Here is a 19,858-nt window from a genome sequence, read left to right on the forward strand (position 1 = left end):
ACGTGTGGTACAATTTGCAAATTTCTAAAGACATCTTTTTTAGGTGGCAGCTTCCCTGGAAGCTTGTGAGCTCATCAATGTGCAGCTCCACATGCAACTCATGAGTATTACTCTGCCCAAGTGCCTATAACTTGGATCTTTCCATTTGCAAGTTGCATTCTCAAAATATGGACAGTGAGGGAATAGAAACAACAGCAAACATGGATATCCTATCAATGCTCTCACTCCCCTACCATTTTAAATTCAGAATCCCCTTCCTCTAGTTGTCTACTAAGATTAGTGGGATATTGCATATTTAGCTCACGACTCAACATATAAAACTATCGAGTTTAATTATCAATTTCAAACTAAGAAAGCATCCTAAGTGAAAACAATGAAACAATCACAGTTCATTATATTAAACTACAGTTGGTTATAAATAGAATCTCGGATTTTGAATACTTTATCACACTAGTTTTATGTCATTCTTACCCTAGGGGGTATTTTGCCTAACTATAACCTAAGTTCAGTTTCACAATTATATCTACGGAGATATTTGGTAAAAGAAAAAGTATTTACTAGGTATCTTTTGACAATCTGCATTTCCTTCTTTTTGGTTTTTGACCTATTGTTTGGCAACACTTTAGCTTTGTCTTTTCTTCTTTATAGATGTAAAGAAATGACGTTGAAGTTTATTTTCACCAGAATACCCCTAAAACTTTTTCATTTGAAAATATATTACCAACTTAGTAAGTTTCATATTCCCTAGACAATGTCACAGTGGTGCTTTTCATTATTAAATTCTTTGGAAGCCTGCCCACTTGGGATAATAAATCAGGTGGAAATACCTGGACTTTCAACTGTCAAGGTTTGGAGAAGAACAAATTAAAAAATGAATTATATTTTGTCCGTTAAGTTCTCAAGACTTGTTCTTAAAGGAGGCTATTTATTTAGACCCATAAGATTCAGTATAAGTAGTAGATGGTTGAATTATTTGAGTATATTAATAAAGTTTCGATTATATGATTATATATAAAAGACTAACAAAGACAGTTGAATTTAATCACTTTACTGGGTTTGGTTTTATGTATCGGGCTCTTTCTTGATAGTTTTGTATGCATTTATAAAACCTTTTAGCTGATCTGTGGCATGTCATATGCTAAGACTAGTCTTTCCTTCCTATTAATAAGACTCGTTTGCTTTAAAAAAAATACGATCATCTATATAGGAAAAACTTTAGCATGGAGGATATCTTAATAATTTTAAAAAAGAGATGGTTCAGGAGTATGGCACACCCGGTTATAGTGGGCTGAGGGAGCAGAGGCCTGTTATCCCTCCACTGGGAGGAGAGGGAGGTAATCGCTGCTCTGTGAAGCCAGCCTCACGCTGTGCCCTCCACTTTAGGAACAGGGAGACCCGGGCCTTCGCCCAAGTCCCATTGCTCGACTCCTAACTTGGAGCGGGCAGGCCTGCATAATGCATCCACCAGCCCAACCGAGCGTGGCACATACCATGTTCCATCACTTTGTTGCCCCCATTTGGGTTACAAGCTAGAGTTACCAAGCTCGGCGAACTCTGGCACATGTCAGAGCCTTATAAAGAATGATTTGTATAAGAAACTGGTCGATGTGGGACTTATCCCTTCCATGAGGTGGAAATCGCCTAAGGTGGAATATAAAGAGTGTTATTATCATGGTATACTTGAATCTAGCCGGACAACTAGTGAGAAAGATGTGGAACCAAAATTCCAAATTGTTGTACCAGAGCCCCAACTACAAGGAAAAGTGGAAGATTTCATGGATTGTTAACCCAGGTAGACGTAGACGTAGACTTATGTAGTCAAGTTATAACCAGGTGATATCCGTTGTTAGAATCTACTAATCTAGACATGGCTCCAAAGCGACAAGTGAGGTTGCAAGCATTTTCATTTAGGCTTTGTCATACACACGTGTACGTGTTTGAGCTAGCTAGACTTGCACTGAAGCAGCTGCCAGCTGATTTAACTTTCATTGGTTGCTCATGTATGAACTTTGCACTATTATTAGCGTATCCACTCTACTGCAGCCTCTAGTAAACTCACGAGAGCATATATTTGCACAAATTAATTTTGCTATTTCTTGTATGAAATCGATAGTTTAAGCACAAAAGTCAAAGTAAAATGGTAAATCAATTGTATCACAATTGACAATTTATGCTGTTATTCCTTGTTCATAAAGTATGTAGTTAGATATCTCATATCCCCAAAGGGATCAGGATTTTCACTTATTACAGCACAATTTTATCACAGTTGTATGAGTGTACCAACCACTCATATACAATCCGGAAGTTTTTGTGATTGAAATTAGTGGAAGGCTTTGAATATCGATTAGATTTTAACTTGGGTAAATATTTGAAGTCTGAAGAAATCTTAGAGTTTTCAGGTGAAGGCTGGTTCATTTATCAAAATTCAACATTATCTTAATTTGTGATGAGCCACAGTAGAATGAGGAAGAATTGATGGCTAATATAATATGAGGGAGATGTGCATTAGAAATTTTAGCAAGGGCTTTGATGTCTTTCTCAATTATTAATTATTAATATAAGAAGCAAATTACAATAAATAAATAATAAGAAATGAGTTATGATAATCTATCTGAATGAGCATATTCTTTACATTGAAAAGTAGCATGTTGGGCCTGAAAGAGAAAGGCCCAGTTAACAGAGCAGAAAATAAGAGAGAAGAAGAGGTTTGACTGGAGACAACAAGAGGCAGAAGAAGAAGAAGAAGATGAGTGGTATAGCGTTGTCCCCCGCGGCTTTGAGCCCCGTAATCCCTAACAGAATCAGGAAACTCAGACCAAAAGCCTCGCTCCACGCACAACAAGCTTTCACCTCTGACCCCTACGTTCTGGAACTGGCCGAAACGCTAGAAGAGTCCCTCCCCTCTTCTCCCTCCACCCCACTCCCTCTCCACAACCTCCGCCACGCCTCCTCCGAGGCCCTCCTCTCCACGCCATGGCCCTCCCGCCGCCACGAGCCCTTCCGCTTCACCGACCTCTCCTTCATCCGCCAATCCCGCATCCTCCCCGTCCCCCACCCCTCCCCCCTCCCCACCGCCGCAGACCTCCCCCCCGCTGTCTACGCCGGCGCCCTCTCCGCCCTATCCTCCCCCCTCCCTCCTCCAACGCGTCTCCCAACTCCTCTCCCAATTCCACCACCATGACATCTTCTGGTCCATCAACGGAATCGCCGCCCCCGATTTAACCCTCATCTACGTCCCCGAGAACTGCCACGTCGACAACCCCATCCACTTGCACTACACCCCGCCGCACGCTACCACCCCCCACCCCGAACACCATGCACCTTTCCAACCCCAGGGTCCTTGTCATCGTAGAAAAAGGAGCACACGTCCAAATAACTGAGGAGTTTTCCAATGAGAACCAAAATCACCCTTATTGGACTAATGCAGCTTTTGAGGCAGTGATTGGAGAAGCTGCCAACCTCACGCATTCTTATATCCAGACTCAGTCATTCCGTGCTGCTCACATCAAATGGACCTCTGTTCGTCAGGTCAATTTATTGCCCTTTTTTTGCATTTCACCTTTTTCACAACCACTGATTTTCATGGTTTGCTTTCAGGAATCGTCTAGTACGTACAAGCTCACCGAGGTGAGCTCGGGAGGAAAAGTGGGAAGGCACAATCTTCATATCCAGCAATTGGGACCTCACACCGTCACCGAGTTATCAACTTTGCATTTGTCTGTTGGGGATCAAACGCAGGACTTGCATAGTTCTCTTGTCTTGGACCATCCGCGGGGCTATTCTCGACAACTCCATAAATGCATTGTAACCCATTCTCAGGGACAAGCTGTTTTTGACGGAAACATTAAGGTTAACAGGTACTAATTCTGCATTATCTATATCACCTCTTATTTTTCATATCAACTTTATGGACTCAAATGCAATTTAAAATGCACCACTAGAGTATAGAAGGTTGGAGTAGGATGCACAGGTTATAAGTTTGAGCCTTGCTAGCATTATTGTAATCTCTACAAAAGAAAAAAAAAATGCAATCTAATGAGCTTATGGGCATGTATGGATAAATTTATCCAAACTTCTAATAAAGACGATTAGGAAGGAAATAAGTTTAAAATTAGTTTATGGTTATACTAATTTATAAAAGGCTTCCCCTGTTAGCTCTTTCAAAATCATATTTTTTAACTTGCGGAAAAATTAGTTTTATCAGATAGAGAAATTTAATTATTTTTCTTTCCTATTTTTCTCTATTAGAACTGCCCTGGATAAATTTATATAATCAAATCCTAAATGAACTAGAGCAAGTGAATTTGTTTTCACTCTATATAAGTAATGTACTATTTTCGTTTAGGTATGCTCAACAAACAGATGCAGGGCAGTTGACAAGAAGTCTTCTACTTGAGCCTCGTGCAACTGTGAATGTCAAACCGAATCTCCAAATTGTGGCTGATGATGTTAAGTGCTCCCATGGAGCTGCGATAAGTGACCTGGAACAAAGTCAACTGCTGTATTTTCAGGCACGCGGCATTGACATAAACACTGCTAGGAGAGTTCTGATTTTTGCTTTTGGAGGGGAGGTCATAGATAAGTTTCCTAATTCTTCCATTAGAGACAAAGTACGGAGTCAGATTAAAACGTTGTTGGATCCATCTTCGGATTCGTCGTCATTGTAGGTGTGTGATAAATGTGTACATTTTAAGTTGCCGGATAAAATGATGAATTCAAATCAAAATAATATTCTTTTTACCAAAATTCATTGCTGAGACAAAATTGAAGTGTGTTCTATTATGTATGTAACTGATGAGTGAAACAATTGGTGCATAATGCTTCACCGTGTACCACCAATTTCTAGGTGTATTTACTTTTAATGTGAAAAAAAGCATTTGTTTAGTGTAAAATCGTTACCTTACCTGTATGTAGGAGCTAGAATCATTATATGCTATTGTTACCCAAGTTGAGGAAGCCTTAGCCCGCCAGTGGTAATCAGATTCTAATCAATCTCAGAATGTGGATGATGCTATTACTGCTACCACGCTACTCTTCGCACAGATTGCATTCTGTTAGCTACTCATGTCCTCGGTCTGGTCTCAAGTCAAACTGCTAATAACGTACTCTTTGACACTTTTTCTCGATACATCATATTCTACTGGCAGAAATTCATGCGAGTCTCTTTGGTTTTAGAATGAGACCACCAAATGAATGATCTACATATTTAATAGGATTCGCATAAATTTTGCCCAATTGGAGAGTGTATTTTAAAGAGTTAGAAAAGTATATTTTTAACATATCTCCTGGGGTGCAAATTGACTCGCATTATACACTTGTTTCTATGGGCGTAGTCTTGTTCTTATAGTCTCTGTTTTGGCAAGCCACCGTTGTTGGTCCTCCCAGCCACCTTATTTGACGTATCTCCGTCGTTTTTTAAAAAAATTACATAAATAAAATTGCCCTCCTCGAGCAATCACAAAACAAAATAATCAGCTCTGCAATGCCAATTTGGTTCCAGCAATTCGAAGCCAGACAAAACATTATATGGAGTTCAAAGCGTTAGCGAAATCTAACAATTTTACTTGATGTTAAGTAAGGTCTGAATAAATTTCTATAAAAGCAATTTTAAGAGAAGAAAAAATACTAAGAGAAATAGAAATAAACTTTTTCATTAGTTAAAACTATCTTATGTATAAGATAAACATCAAGTCTTTGAAGAAGCTAGTGAAATTTTTTATAAATTAACTTATATTTGAAGTTAATTTTAGTTTATGGAAAAACTTGTTTTTATTTTTTTTCTCTATTAAAAGTACTTCTAAAAAAGTTTATTGAAACAAATCCACATAGTTATTAGCACATTCATTATTATAACATTCGAGTATATAATACCAGGAGAATTTTTCTGTTCAGAATTTACGGATCACGTGCGATGCCCATAATGTGCCGAGGTCGAAAAATGTGATATATTATGGCTTGTATTTATGCTGTGAACATATTCCGCCAGACGGTAATGAACATGTTTTTTTTTCTTTTTCTTTATGAACAATTTTCCCCGTACTTAAACTCGATTGAATGTAGATGTGATCGTCAAAAAGGAGAGATGTTTGGAATCTTTCACCAGAGACAGAACAGGCTAATGGTAAAGGCTTATCAACCAGTATGAGGTGGAATCTATAACCATTGGCCATTGGAGAGAAAACATGCATTTTATTGGGTTATTTCTGCCATTTGGTCTATTGAAATCATTAGAAAACATTTTTTTTTAATTATATATACCGTTTAAGATATCCTCCATACTTTTTCTTTGGGTAGAGGATACCCTCCATAGTTTGAATCTGTTGCGTTGGTACACATTCCTAAAAAATTCAGCCTATATGCTTGATATTCGAACAGAACTATGGCGTAACTGATTGAGAGACAAATACTAAATCACACAGGAAAATGATAGCAATCCATATCGTTTTTTCTGTGCTTATCAAGTTTTCGCCGGGGAATATTTCATTCTACAACTTAAATGCAGTTATCGGATTGAGATCTCTAATTCAGAATCATGTTAATCCGCAATGGTAGAAATCCACCTTCAATTACATACTTTCTTCTCTGACTAGTGACTGCCCTAAGTTCAGTCAGTACATTTGTATCCCCACCAATATACACCCAATTCTCTTGGCTAGAGCCAGAGAAAGAAAAGGAGCAAAAGAAAAAAAAAATTGGAAAGAGCCTCCGCTACTCAAAATTTCATCATTTTTCATCTCTATAAACCTGAACAATAGTTGGGAAAAGAGATAGACTACGATTGGAACCAAAAAAGAACAGTTTAAAAAGGCTTTACATTGTTCTTTCTCCTAAAGAAACTTCCGAAACCCATCCTCAATGTCCGTTCCCAATCTGATTTAATTTGCATTTTGCATCTCCCAATTCTGGATAGAGCTCTACCGGTTGCTTCTTGCCATAAACATGCAAGATTCTTCTATACACAACTTTTGTTGTAAAATGGGTCAGCTGCGAAATTTTGACACTGACCCTCAGGTGAAACATGATCATATGTATACAGCCAACAGGGAGTTGAGCAAGATCTCACAGATACTTCCCTGACGATTTCCAGATTCTTCCTTCAAGCGATATCACCATCACAGTAACATCATCATGATACTTCCTCCGATCTCCTTGAGGGATGTCCAGCAACTCGTGGAAATCCATTCCTGCAACAATTTGAGTCCAAAATTAGTAAATAACCACTCTAAATCTGGTCATATACAGTAGCTGACAAGTCCAAAGATTTGAACAATATGTTGATTCAAATATTACACTTAATTATTTTCTTGTTTCTATCTTATTTTTTAGTTGCCTTAACCCCCACCCCAGGCTGGGCTGTAAAGTGCAAACAGCCCACTAGCATCAAACAAATCATTTCAAAAACAAGCTTTCTCTGCAAGAACCAACCAAACCTATGCACATAGACTTGAAACCCTCCGGGAGAGTCCAAAAGAGGGATAAAATAAATCCTCAGCCGACAGATAGAGTCACAAATGTAATGACTGATTCTGGCCAAAAAATATAGTTTGTCACCAAATTAACCGATCAATAATGTTTGAATGTTAGACTATTTTGAACTACCATTGGGAGAAGACAGATACTTTTAGTTGTTATACATATAAAGTATCAATTCAAAATAAGTAAATAAATAAATAAATATTTTGCCATTTCCATTCCTCCATTTATGTCATATAAACAAATTGAACATGTTCAACGTGACTTTATGCAAAGCCATAAGAAAGATTCATGCGATATGAAGAGTTGTTTACCAGCCTTTCTAGCTGCACGTAGGAGCAGCTCCTCTATTAAATGCTGTGCAGGATCTCCATCTGGAAACTTTTCCATGAAACTCTCAACTTGAGAAACCACTTCTTCATTGCTTAGATATTGATACAACCCGTCAGATGAGAGGATCAAGAACTGATCTCTTGGGCATAATCTATGGTGACGTAGAGAAGGGCAGCAGGATATATATGGAGCAGTGCCAATATATTCATTACGAAACATTTCTAGTACTACATCATTCCACTTCGGCTGCAGAAACAATTAAATCATACCATCAAATCAGCGTACATATAATATGTAAGAAGTTTATGAATTGTAGCCTTGAACAAAAGACATAATAAAATAGAAGGGTTCAATTTTCTGGATGTGGATAATGGGCATGCGCACCAGTGCCATAGGCACTAAAAAAAGTGAGGTTGCATGAAACGTCTCCCCCATGGCCAGAGTAGAAAGTTTGGCATACTCTGAAACCAAGGAGGGCCTGACCGCACATCAAACCACCAGCCACAAAAAACTGAAGGACAATGATAGACATAACAGCTATACACCAGTTCCCCATGTTCAAAAATAAATAGAAAGTATATATATAAGTTTGCTGCAGGTTATGGTATTATGCACAATAAGTTAAACTCAAAGTAAGCTTTTCTTGTAAACATCAAGTCCTAATCTATTCTATGCAAACTTGCAAAAAAAAAAAAAATTATAAAGAACTGATATTTCATAAGGACAAAACTTAAGCACAATTCCTTAAGCGTGGTTGGTACTATTCTCTAATCAGAATTGTATCTTAATGGGATATGCATTAAATGCAAGTGCATGTTACAGAGATAAAACTTTAATATTGATTGGAGCACAATGCCACCCGCACTTAAGAAACTGTATATGTTTTATCCATTTCATAGATGGATTGTGCTGCGCCTAAAAAGGACAACCAATGCTTCCGATAATAATAGTGGATATCAATGTCATTCATCTTCTCATATACAACAATGAGATGTAAACAGAGAGAACGAAATATTATTACAATAGAGTATTTCAAAACGCACCTGTTTCAAAAATCCAGCTCCAAAAGCTCTAGTAACCTTAAGACGGCCTTTGACTCTATCATTTACAATACAATGACTATCATCAGGATGTTCATTCTTAATCCTAATAACTTCCTGCAAAACAATAAACTTCAATTTCAGACACGTGATATGAATTGATCAGAACATGACTGAAGGAAAAGGAAACAAAACTAATAGTAGCAGAACTAATAAAATTAGCATTAAAAAAGGAAACTGCAAATAGGCATGAAGCCAAAGATTGAACTTCTTGCTTGAACATAACACTCACATGCCTCGTTAATGAAAGCTAAGATGTCAAAAACTACATGCCACTTGATGCAAAAGCAGAAAGTTGAATTTAGTGAAAGTCTTGGAAACAATCTAATCTCTGATCTTGGGGATACAAAAACACATGTATACAAAAACACATACGAGGAAAATAGTAGTAAAACTTGATGGGAAAAAACAGCATTATTAGCAATCAATAAATTGTAAAACATCATAAGAAAAAACAGCATTATCAGCAATATATAAATAACCATATTAAATCCCAGAAAGCTATCAAAGGAATTACGGAACAATTGAAGGGCGGAAACAGAGAGCAAGAAAAGAAGCAGCACAATGTATGAACGGAAACAGGGAGCATGGGAGAAGTAGCTGATAAACCCAATTTCAAACTTGCCTCTTCAATGCTGGTGCTGTGGTCAGTGGAGAGCTGCAATGCAACCAACCTCCTCTCTTCAGCAGCACCTTCATCCGGAGCTAAGGACTCCTCCACAATGCACTCCCCGCTTGACCCAACATCTCCACCGCTCCCCGATTCCTTGCTAGAATGAACCTCTTTGCACTCATAATGCGCCACAATGGCGCGGCTATCCCCCACGTTCATCACATAAACATCCTCATCCCTCATCAACACAACCAACAGACACGACCCCATCAAAGCAAGCTCCGGATTGGAATCAATAAGCTTATCCGTCATATCCAAATAAGCAAGCTCAGTCATCTCAAGCGCCCTAGACAACGCCCCCAAAACCAACTCATGATCCACAGGCCCCACTTTCCGCCTCCTCCCACCGCCACACTTCTCCCCCTCCTCCTCCGGCGGAGGCGGCAAATTTTCCACCTCAACCTTCTCCTTGTCCTCCGCCCCAACACCAAAGCTCCACGGCAACAACCCCCTCCCATGCCCCTCCTTATGCCTCGACAAACCATGCTTCAGTTTAGACAAAATCAACCACCTTCTACTACCACCCCCCGAACCCTCCTTGCTAACACTCAGAGCATCATCCACCGAAAACGCAAACCTATCCGAGCCAGAGAGATCAAGGCCGTCCTCAGCCTCATCGTCATCCTCAGCGAGAAATTCCCACAGCCTCCGCCTCCTACTCTCAGTCCCCTCCGCTTGAAACGTGACTCTCTTAACGGATCCTTGGAGAGAGTTATTAGAGTCCTCTTCAACCTCATTGTGGTGTTCGGGTGGAGGTTGAGGTTCCGGTGCAGGGTCTTCAAGCTCCCAAAACAAACCCTGAAGCTCTTTGTGAACAGCACGGTAAAGATTAGCCATGAGAAACTCGGGCGCATCGGGGCCGTTGAAACCGTCGTAAATCCCAACGAACAACCAACCCTGCTCCTCCGATACAACCACATGCACACGATCCTCCCCGGCTTTTCCGAGCGCCCACTGCACATTGCTCTCGGTATCGGCTTCGTCTTTGGCCTCGGTCTTCCCCTTTCGGCCCACCGGAACCACCCAGGGACGCTTCTTCTCCGACAGGCTGCGCTGGAAGGCCTTTCTGAGCCCCGCAATGCTCTTCTTGCGCTTCTTCTTAACGTAGACGAGCGGAGCGGAGAACGGCACTCCCGCGGCGGAGGTGGAAACGGCGTCGTCGAGGGGTCCGGAGAGGGCGCCGCTCTCAATTGGGCCGGAGAGGAAGAAGGCCCTCCGGTCTCTCTCTCTGTCGCCCTCTCCACGGGGGACCGGCTGGAGCGGGAGGGCGGTGAAGGAGGAGGTTCCCTTGAAGCCATTGAGGGCGGCGTCCTGGTCGGACTGCAGGACGGTTTTGGGGACGGAGCTGTTGGCGCTGACGGAGGCGCCGGAGATGGCCTTGAAGGCGGTTTCGGAGAAGCGGAGGGAGGCGGAGGGGGAGAGGAGGCGGTCGGAGTGGGAGGGGGAGAGGAAGCGGGCGGAGGATCTGACGTAGCAGAAGGAGTGGCCTAGGGTTTCGTCCAATGGAGGCTCTGCTTCGGCGAAAACGAGTTGGTGCTGGTGTTGGTGTTGGTTGTGGTTAGGCGTGTTTGTATTGGAGGGTTTGAAGCAGGATAAGAGGTTGCAGAGGCCATTGCTATTGCTTCCCATCACATTTGGATTTTGGAGGAACCAACCCAACACAACTCGAGTCCCGCGACTGCGACTTCACTTACCCTCTCTCACACCCAAACAAAACAAAACATAGAGAGAAAAAGAAAAGGAGTGAGTGAGTGCCTCTGTCTCTGTGACTGTGTGTGTGAGACCAGAGAATTCTTTTTTTTTTTTTTTTTTTTTTTTTTTGCGGGTCTTTTTTCAAATCCAAATATTTGTTGTGTTCTGTGCACTTTCTTCCCATTGTCCGACTTTGACGGTTACGTGAGCTGGCGTCTCCGTTTTCCTTTTTTTAAACACCTACTCTACTCCTTCCCCTTCGCCATCATCCTTTCATTTTTTTTTATTATATAAATAACTTCAACTCATAATAATAGTATTTATTACGAGACAAAACTTTAATAAATATTTTAATCTTTCATTAATATAAAACGGAGTGAAAATTTTAATGCTTCATTAATAGTATTTGAAAAACATTTTAAAATAATCATAACTTCAGTTTTTAATGTTGTTCCTGTGTTAGGATACACACTTCAATTATCCTTGTTGTAGCGGGTATGGTCCTGGGTCTCGGTCTTCTCGTCCCATCCGGGTAGTCCGAAATGAGGGGGGTGCCTGCAAAGACACTCCAACGCTCAAGTAAGTGTTCGGCGTAATAAATGTGGTAGTTCAGAATTAAATGCATACCTTGTTGAGGTCCTATTTATAGTGGTTCTTATTGGGCTGCAATTAGGGACTGGGCCCCGGAAAATTAGGGGTTTAATCCTGTGCATTATATTAATTAATCTCTCCGTAACCATCTAGATGATGTCGACAGACTCGGCCGACTCCGCCGACCCGCTTTACCCATGTAGGGTTGGTCGGCGGGTTCGGGTATTCGGCGATCTCGGGTATTCGGCCGTTTCGGCTACCATACGGTATACAACCCCCGCAGCGTCAAGGATGAGGAAAGACGAAGACGGTATGGAGGAAATTATGACGTGGTATTCGGTGTCCCGGAATAAGGGTCGGTATATGAGTATGTCGATGCTGTCTTGATTATGCTTGGGTCGACCTTGACCATGGGCTACAGCCGAGGTCTTTTGTGGGCGATGTCTCGGCCGAGACATCAGGCGGTACTGGCAGAGACGTTGGCCGTGAGGTCAGGCTGAAGCCTTTTGTTTGTGGTCTAGGCCGAGGCCTTGGCCGTGTGAGGTCAGGCCGAGACCTCCTGCACGGGTTCTGAATCTTGATGACTTAGACCGAGGCCTCGGTAGGTGTGTCTTGCCACGTTGGCCCTAGCGGTTATGGGCCCAACGGTTATTAAATCTGAGCCGTTGGATGAGGTAGATCGAACGGTTGTGGCCCAGGGGCGTCTTTTCACCTCCCCTGATTTACCTTGCCTATAAATAGGGGTGTTGATGTGAAAGTTTAAGCGGTGTAAATTTTTCGAGCTCTCCCAAGATCATATTCTTCCGAACAACCCGAGCAAGGTAAAATTTTGTATTCTTTAATTTTAGCAATAAATGGATAAAGGTTACGTTTCGGCTAGGAGTTGGACGTCTTCGGAAGCGTCGGGCGCTTCATCAGACAAGGAGGGGTCGACTTCAAGTGAAATATCGAGGTTACCCCCGCTGCAATGCGAAGTTGTCTTCCCTTCCGATCGACCCGAACAAGAGGATAGCGGGGATGAGGTGGTCGAAGTATCGCCTCCGACAACATTGGCCGCGGCCTTGGCACGGGCAACCGAGGTGGATGACCGAGGTCTAGGTCTAGTCGGTCAACCGCACCAGCAAGCGTTGCAAGTTGATGTGAGCGCGGACGAACTGGAAGTGGTTGGCGATGCGCGAGGCAAGAGAGCTGGTGGGCCGAGTACTCGGGTAAGAGCGCGGATCGACTACGGAACTGTGGAGATTCCTGGTTACGAGTGGGTTGACGGCGAGGTCGGCATTTATCTTTCGAAATTGTCCGACCAGGGGCTATTAGACACATTTGTTTCTTTGGAGAACTGCTTCGGGAGTGGGGAGGATCATTTTCCCCTACTTGCCGAGGCGTGCATGGACGACGGGCCGGAGACTGATTTCGTGTTTTTGGAGTCGGGGGACGACGAAGATGATTACTTCTACGCGTATATGTGCTGGTTCGAAGACCTCGGTGTTCAACTACCCTTTGACGATTTTCAAATGGGGGTTCTCCGAGTGCTCAATGTGGCACCGACTCAATTGCACCCGAATGCCTGGGCCGCGATGCAGGCGTTTCGGAATTTATGCTTGTGTTTGGGTCTGACTCCCCGACCCCTGGCTTTCCTTTACTATTATACTAGTCGCCCGAGTAAGCCGGTAAAGTGGGTGTCACTGTCTCGGGTGCCGAAGCGAGGATTCCTCCGAGCCTTCACTTCTTCCTACAGAGGGTTTAAAGATGGGTTCTTCAAGGTTCGCTGGGGGTCGGACATGAATAATTGCTTTTATGACCGAGAAGGCGAACCTCTATTTCCCTTTTACTGGACGAAGCGCCCGACGCGTTATGAAGCGATGTCGGCGTCTAAACTCCCTGCCGAGGACAAGGAGATCGTGGATTTGTTGGATCAGCTACCGAAAGGCTTGCCTGTTCGAGGCCTTTTGGACATTTTTGAAACGTCTCATTTTGAGATGGCCTTGCTAGGTATGCGTTCTAGGATTCGGTTACTTAATCAGTTTAAATTGATGTTAAAATTTACTTCGTTGCAGGTTTAATGGCCGGAGGTAAACTAGACGTGACCGCCATGCTCGCGAAAAGGGCGAAGGATGCGAAGGCTAGTGGGCAGGTCCCGCCGGCGCGGTCGGGGCTGAGGATGGCTCGGGATAAGCCTTCACATGTGTTGATTCCTACCGCCGACCCCAAGAAGAAAGGAAGCACTTCCCGAGTGAGGGCGGCTGATCACAATATAGAGCTGGAGAGACCGAGCTCTTCTACCAAGCGGGCCAAGCAGCTGTCTCTGGAGCAATCTGGTTGCGGCAACTTCACTATCCCGGCTGTTGTCGCCGGCTCCAACTTCCTTGCCCCGAACGTGCAGACCGAAAACTTGGTCGGTTTAGATCTTGCTACTGGGGGCGGACGGCAATACCTGGAGGCCATGTCTGCCGAGGCCGCATATAAGCTGTTTTGCGAACTCGATACTCGGACCTCCCTTGTTGCGAAGCATGTCATGAACAGGCATGCTGTGTCCGAGGAAAGGATCCATGGCCGACTCAAGGAGGCCGATGCCACGGTAAAAGAGACGTTGGCTGCGAACGCCAAATTGACTGAGTCGGCTGAAGAATTGAAAAGGATTGCCGACGCCCACCGAAGGGAGGCCGACGACCTGAAGTTGACCGTGCAAAGGCTGAAGGTCGACGCCGTTGCGTCGACGAACGAGATTGCTCGGTTGAAAGAGGCGGCCGCGAAGTTTGAAGCCGAGGCTACCGAGCAGATACTTGAGCAACATGATGCCGGTTTCCGGCATGCGGTGAGGCAGGCTTATCATTTTTGTGAGGTTCCGGCTGATTTTCAGTTCGATGTTGGTCGGGACTTTTTAGGCGGCAAGTTTATGAGCTATTCTGAATTCCCCCAAGGGGCTCAACCCGATGCCGAGGCCCCTCATCACGGTATTTCCGTCTAAGCTGCCTTGCAATTAGCTGAGGATGAAGATCCGATCATTGACGTGGTTGGCGAAGGCGATGGAGGTAATCCTGGAAGCTCGGCAGCTACTTAAGGGATCGGCCCGTTGACAGTTTAGGATTACCTATTTTTTGTAACCGGGCCGTGAGTGCCTTTTGTTGTTTTCGGCCACCGGTGCCTAGTAATAGATTTTTTGTAATCAGCTACTTAGATTTTTTGTAAGTAGCCGTTTCGGCCACCATACTCTTGGTTTTTATAAAGGATTTTTTTGCATGTTTATAGTGCCTAGTAATGTAGACATAATCCGACTTATTGGTGCATATTTCGTGCGTTGAACCGAGTGTATTATGTTTCGGTGAGTGTTCGGTTACCATTACGTGTTTTGAACTATTGCTCGAGATTTACTTTGGATGCGGTGTGTTCGGAGTGATTGGCATAGGGCACGAGTTTTTTTCGTATGATTAACGGATTAGCCGGGATCGGTAACGAGTGTACTTTCCGTAATCGACCGTATACTGGTTGGCGCCGTCGCGGTTGCTAGGCCTCGTCGCGGTTGGGGCTAATGCTCGGCCTAGGTACGTCCTTAGCCGAGGAGGGTACTCGGGAGGGAAACCTGTTCGGCACGAGTTCACTTTGTTGTCGTCGGCCGAGTGTTGCTCGGCCTCGTCGCGGTTGGGGATAGTGCTCGGCCTAGGTACGTCCTTAGCCGAGGAGGGTACTCGGGAGGGAAACCTGTTAGGCACGAGTTCACTTTGTTGTCGTCGGCCGAGTGTTGCTCGGCCTCGTATTCGGGTGCAGTGCTCGGTCTAGACATTGAATAAAAAACGAATTCGGAATTTTTATTAATGAAGTGCCTCGTTAAAAACCTTGCCGACCCAAAAACCCTCCTTAGGGAAAAAATAGTCGGTCAAGGAAAAGAGTGCACCATTACATCAGCTGTAATACATCTTTAAGTGTGTCGAATTCCAAGTCCTAGGAATAGGTTCTCCTGACAGGTATTCTAGCTTGAAAGCTCCATTGTTTAGGTTGTGTCGGATGCGGAATGGTCCATCCCAATTTGGGGCGAGCTTCCCCTGTCTCGGATCTTTTCTTGCTTCACCTGTGGCTCTCCAAACGAGATCTCCTTCTCGAAATTCTCTTGGTTTCACCCTGCTGTCGAATCTTCGCTTGTAGCGTTGCTTGGCCTAGGTACGTCCTTAGCCGAGGAAGGTACTCGGGAGGGAAACCTGTTCGGCGCGAGTGCACATTTGAGCGATCGGCCGAGCGTAGTTCGGAGACGTAGGTGTTCGTGCATAGTGCCCGGCCTAGGTACGTCCTTAGTCGAGGAAGGTACTCGGGAGGGAAACCTGTTAGGCACGAGTTCACTTTATTGTCGTCGGTCGAGTTTTGCTCGGCCTCGTCGCGGTTGGGAATAGTGCTCGGCCTAGGTACGTCCTTAGCCGAGGAGGGTACTCGGGAGGGAAACCTGTTAGGCACGAGTGCACATTTGAGCGATCGGCCGAGCGTAGTTCGGCGACGTAGGTGTTCCTGCATAGTGCTCGGCCTAGGTACGTCCTTAGCCGAGGAAGGTACTCGGGAGGGAAACCTGTTCGGCGCGAGTGCACATTTGAGCGATCGGCCGAGCGTAGTTCGGCGACGTAGGTGTTCGTGCATAGTGCCCGGCCTAGGTACGTCCTTAGCCGAGGAAGGTACTCGGGAGGGAAACCTGTTAGGCACGAGTTCACTTTATTGTCGTCGGTCGAGTTTTGCTCGGCCTCGTCGCGGTTGGGAATAGTGCTCGGCCTAGGTACGTCCTTAGCCGAGGAGGGTACTCGGGAGGGAAACCTGTTAGGCACGAGTTCACTTTGTTGTCGTCGGCCGAGTGTTGCTCGGCCTCGTCGCGGTTGGGGATAGTGCTCGGCCTAGGTACGTCCTTAGCCGAGGAGGGTACTCGGGAGGGAAACCTGTTAGGCACGAGTTCACTTTGTTGTCGTCGGCCGAGTGTTGCTCGGCCTCGTCGCGGTTGGGGATAGTGCTCGGCCTAGGTACGTCCTTAGCCGAGGAGGGTACTCGGGAGGGAAACCTGTTAGGCACGAGTTCACTTTGTTGTCGTCGGCCGAGTGTTGCTCGGCCTCGTATTCGGGTGCAGTGCTCGGTCTAGACATTGAATAAAAAACGAATTCGGAATTTTTATTAATGAAGTGCCTCGTTAAAAACCTTGCCGACCCAAAAACCCTCCTTAGGGAAAAAATAGTCGGTCAAGGAAAAGAGTGCACCATTACATCAGCTGTAATACATCTTTAAGTGTGTCGAATTCCAAGTCCTAGGAATAGGTTCTCCTGACAGGTATTCTAGCTTGAAAGCTCCATTGTTTAGGTTGTGTCGGATGCGGAATGGTCCATCCCAATTTGGGGCGAGCTTCCCCTGTCTCGGATCTTTTCTTGCTTCACCTGTGGCTCTCCAAACGAGATCTCCTTCTCGAAATTCTCTTGGTTTCACCCTGCTGTCGAATCTTCGCTTGTAGCGTTGCTTGGTGGCCTCGGCCACGACTAGCGCTCGGTCACGAACCTCTTCTACCGTGTCCAAGTTTATTCGGAGTTCGGCTTCGTTGCTTGGTTCGTCAAAGTGGGCTCGGCGGAAGGACGGTTCTCCGATTTCGACTGGGATCATCGCGTCAGATCCATAGACCAGCCGGAAAGGCGTTTCTTGCGTGGTTGATTGGGGGGTACATCGGTATGCCCACAACACCTCGGGTAGCTGCTCGGCCCATGCTCCCTTTGCTTCCCCTAAACGTTTCTTCAGTTCTGAGAGTATGACCTTGTTGGCTGACTCGGCCTGACCATTCGTTTGCGGGTGTTCGACCGATGTGACCTTGTGCTGCACTCCTAAACCAGCAAGGAACTCGTTTAGTTTTCGATCGGTAAATTGCAGGCCGTTGTCGGTAAGCAGAGTGCATGGGACACCGAAACGGGTGATGATATTCCTCCATAGAAACTTTTGGACTTGGTGGGCCGAGATACACGCAAAGGGTTCGGCTTCGATCCATTTGGTGAAGAGATCGACGGCGACGATGAGGAATTTGCATTGGCCTTTGGCGACCGGGAAAGGTCCAAGTATATCGGCGCCCCAAGTGGCGAACGGCCATGCTGGGGGAATGCAATGTAATTGTTCGGCCGGCTGATGGACCAAATTGCCGTGCTTTTGACACGGCAGGCACTTCTTTACGAACCTAGCACAGTCAGTGTTCATGGTCGGCCAATAGTATCCGGCTCGTAGGAGTTTGGAAACGGTCGTCCTCGCTCCCGAATGCAGTCCACATACACCCTCGTGCACTTCTCTCGTCACATAATCAGCCTCGGCGGAGTTTAGGCACTTGAGTAACGGGGTAGAGAAACCGCGTTTGTACAACTGGTCGGCGATGACAACATATATGCCGGCTTGGGTTCTTAGCCGTTTGGCTTCGGACGGATCCGTCGGCGTGTTTCCATTTACAAGGAACTCTTTTATTTCGGTTCTCCAGTCTTGAGAATCGTCCTGGTCGGCGTTCCCAGCATTGACGTTTGACACCACTTCGGCGTCGACACTGGGGCGGTCGATCTCTTGTTGGATTATCGTTCTCAAGTGCCCCAGCTTTTTGGTTGCTGCGAGCCGAGCCAACTGGTCGGCACGGGCATTGTCTTCGCGTGGAATGTGCTCCACCGACACCTCCTGAAAGCCCGCTTTTATTTTTTGGTAAGCGTGATAGTACTTCATCATGCTGTGATCCTTTACTTGGAAGCTTCCACCAACTTGCTCGGCTACCACTTTGGAGTCGGTTCGACATTTGACTTTTGATGCACCCATGTCCTCGGCCAGTCTTAACCCTGCCAATAAAGCTTCGTATTCGGCTTGGTTGTTTGAGGCTCTGAACCGGAAGCGCAGGGATTGTTCCAATGTTATCCCTCTCGGCCCTTCTAGGATCACTCCTGCCCCGCTCCCCTGGCTGTTTGAGGATCCGTCCACATGGAGGGTCCACCATGGTTCCTCGAATTGGCCCTGTGGGTGAAGTTCATTTATAAAGTCGGCCAAACACTGAGATTTGATCGGTCCCCTCGGTTTGAAGGTGATGTCAAACTGCGAGAGTTCTATCGACCAGGCCATCATCCTTCCGGCGAGTTCGGGCTTCCTTAACACCTTAGCGACGGGGCAGTCGGTGTGCACAACAACTCGGTGGCTTTGGAAATAATGGCGTAGGCGTCTGGAAGTGTGTACTAGGCCGAGCGCCACTTTTTCGATCAATTGGTATCGGGTTTCTGAATCTTGTAGCAGTCGGCTGACAAAATACACGGGAGCTTGGTTGCCTTCTCTTTCCTGCACCAGAACCGAGCTGATCGCCTCCTCTGACACGGCCAAATATACAAGTATTGGGCTGAGAGGGTCAGGCTTCGTAAGGGTCGGGGGTGTCGCCAAAGTCGTCTTCAAGGTTGCGAAAGCTGCTTCGCAGTGTTCGTCCCACGAGAAGGCCGACGCCTTCCGCATGAGCTTCGTCATCGGGCTAATTTTGTCGCTTAACCGTGGGAGAAATCGGGATAAGGCGACTAGTCTCCCAGATAGGCGTTGCAATTCCTTCAGATTTGTTGGGCTTCTCATGTTCAGCACGGCCTGGCATTTGTCTCGGTTCGCTTCTATGCCTCTTGCTGAGAGCATAAAGCCTAAGAATTTGCCCCCCTTGACCCCGAAAGTACACTTCTCGGGGTTTAGCCTCATGTTGTGCTTACGGAGTTCGCCGAAGATTTCGGCTAGGTCCGTGATGTGCTCGATGAGAGAATTGGACTTGACCACCATATCGTCCACGTAGATCTCGATGTTTCTACCGATTTGTCTCTCGAATACTTTATCCATTAACCTCTGATAGGTCGCCCCGGCATTCTTCAATCCAAAAGGCATGACTCGGTAACAGAAGTTGGCGTTTTCTGTGATGAATGCCGTCTTCTCCTCGTCAGAAGGGTGCATCCTTATCTGATTGTAGCCGGAATAGGCGTCGAGGAAGCTGAAGATAGAGTGCCCGGACGCT

General features: G+C 45.3%; 2 protein-coding genes across 4 annotated transcripts; one reads left to right on the top strand and one right to left on the bottom strand.

The window, feature by feature from the left end:
- The first annotated feature begins 2,658 nt into the window (after positions 1-2,658).
- ABCI7 (non-intrinsic ABC protein 6) lies at positions 2,659-4,892 on the top strand. Its single transcript, XM_083066974.1, is given in 5 exon segments — positions 2,659-3,127; positions 3,129-3,296; positions 3,298-3,528; positions 3,598-3,857; positions 4,346-4,892. Coding segments are annotated over 5 exon segments (1,362 nt in total). The 5' UTR covers positions 2,659-2,746; the 3' UTR covers positions 4,668-4,892.
- A 1,605-nt stretch (positions 4,893-6,497) lies between these two features.
- Positions 6,498-11,419, bottom strand: LOC109800981 (protein phosphatase 2C 29). 3 transcript variants are annotated; one of them, XM_083066971.1, is made up of 4 exons: positions 9,424-11,419; positions 8,850-8,963; positions 7,788-8,052; positions 6,498-7,184 (listed from the first exon to the last, which is right to left on the bottom strand). In XM_083066971.1, exons 1-4 carry the CDS (start codon positions 11,206-11,208, stop codon positions 7,060-7,062), a joined length of 2,289 nt encoding a protein of 762 aa, XP_082923097.1. In that variant the 5' UTR covers positions 11,209-11,419; the 3' UTR covers positions 6,498-7,059. The 3 variants fall into 3 exon arrangements, with proteins under 3 accessions (XP_082923097.1, XP_082923099.1, XP_020217516.1); XM_083066973.1 differs by having other exon boundaries at positions 8,850-8,959; positions 9,528-11,416; XM_020361927.3 differs by having other exon boundaries at positions 9,532-11,415.
- Between the last annotated feature and the right edge of the window lie 8,439 nt (positions 11,420-19,858).

The sequence above is a fragment of the Cajanus cajan genome, chromosome 11, assembly GCF_000230855.2.
Source record: "Cajanus cajan strain Asha chromosome 11, NIPB_CcT2T_4, whole genome shotgun sequence".
NCBI classification, from domain to species: domain Eukaryota; kingdom Viridiplantae; phylum Streptophyta; class Magnoliopsida; order Fabales; family Fabaceae; genus Cajanus; species Cajanus cajan.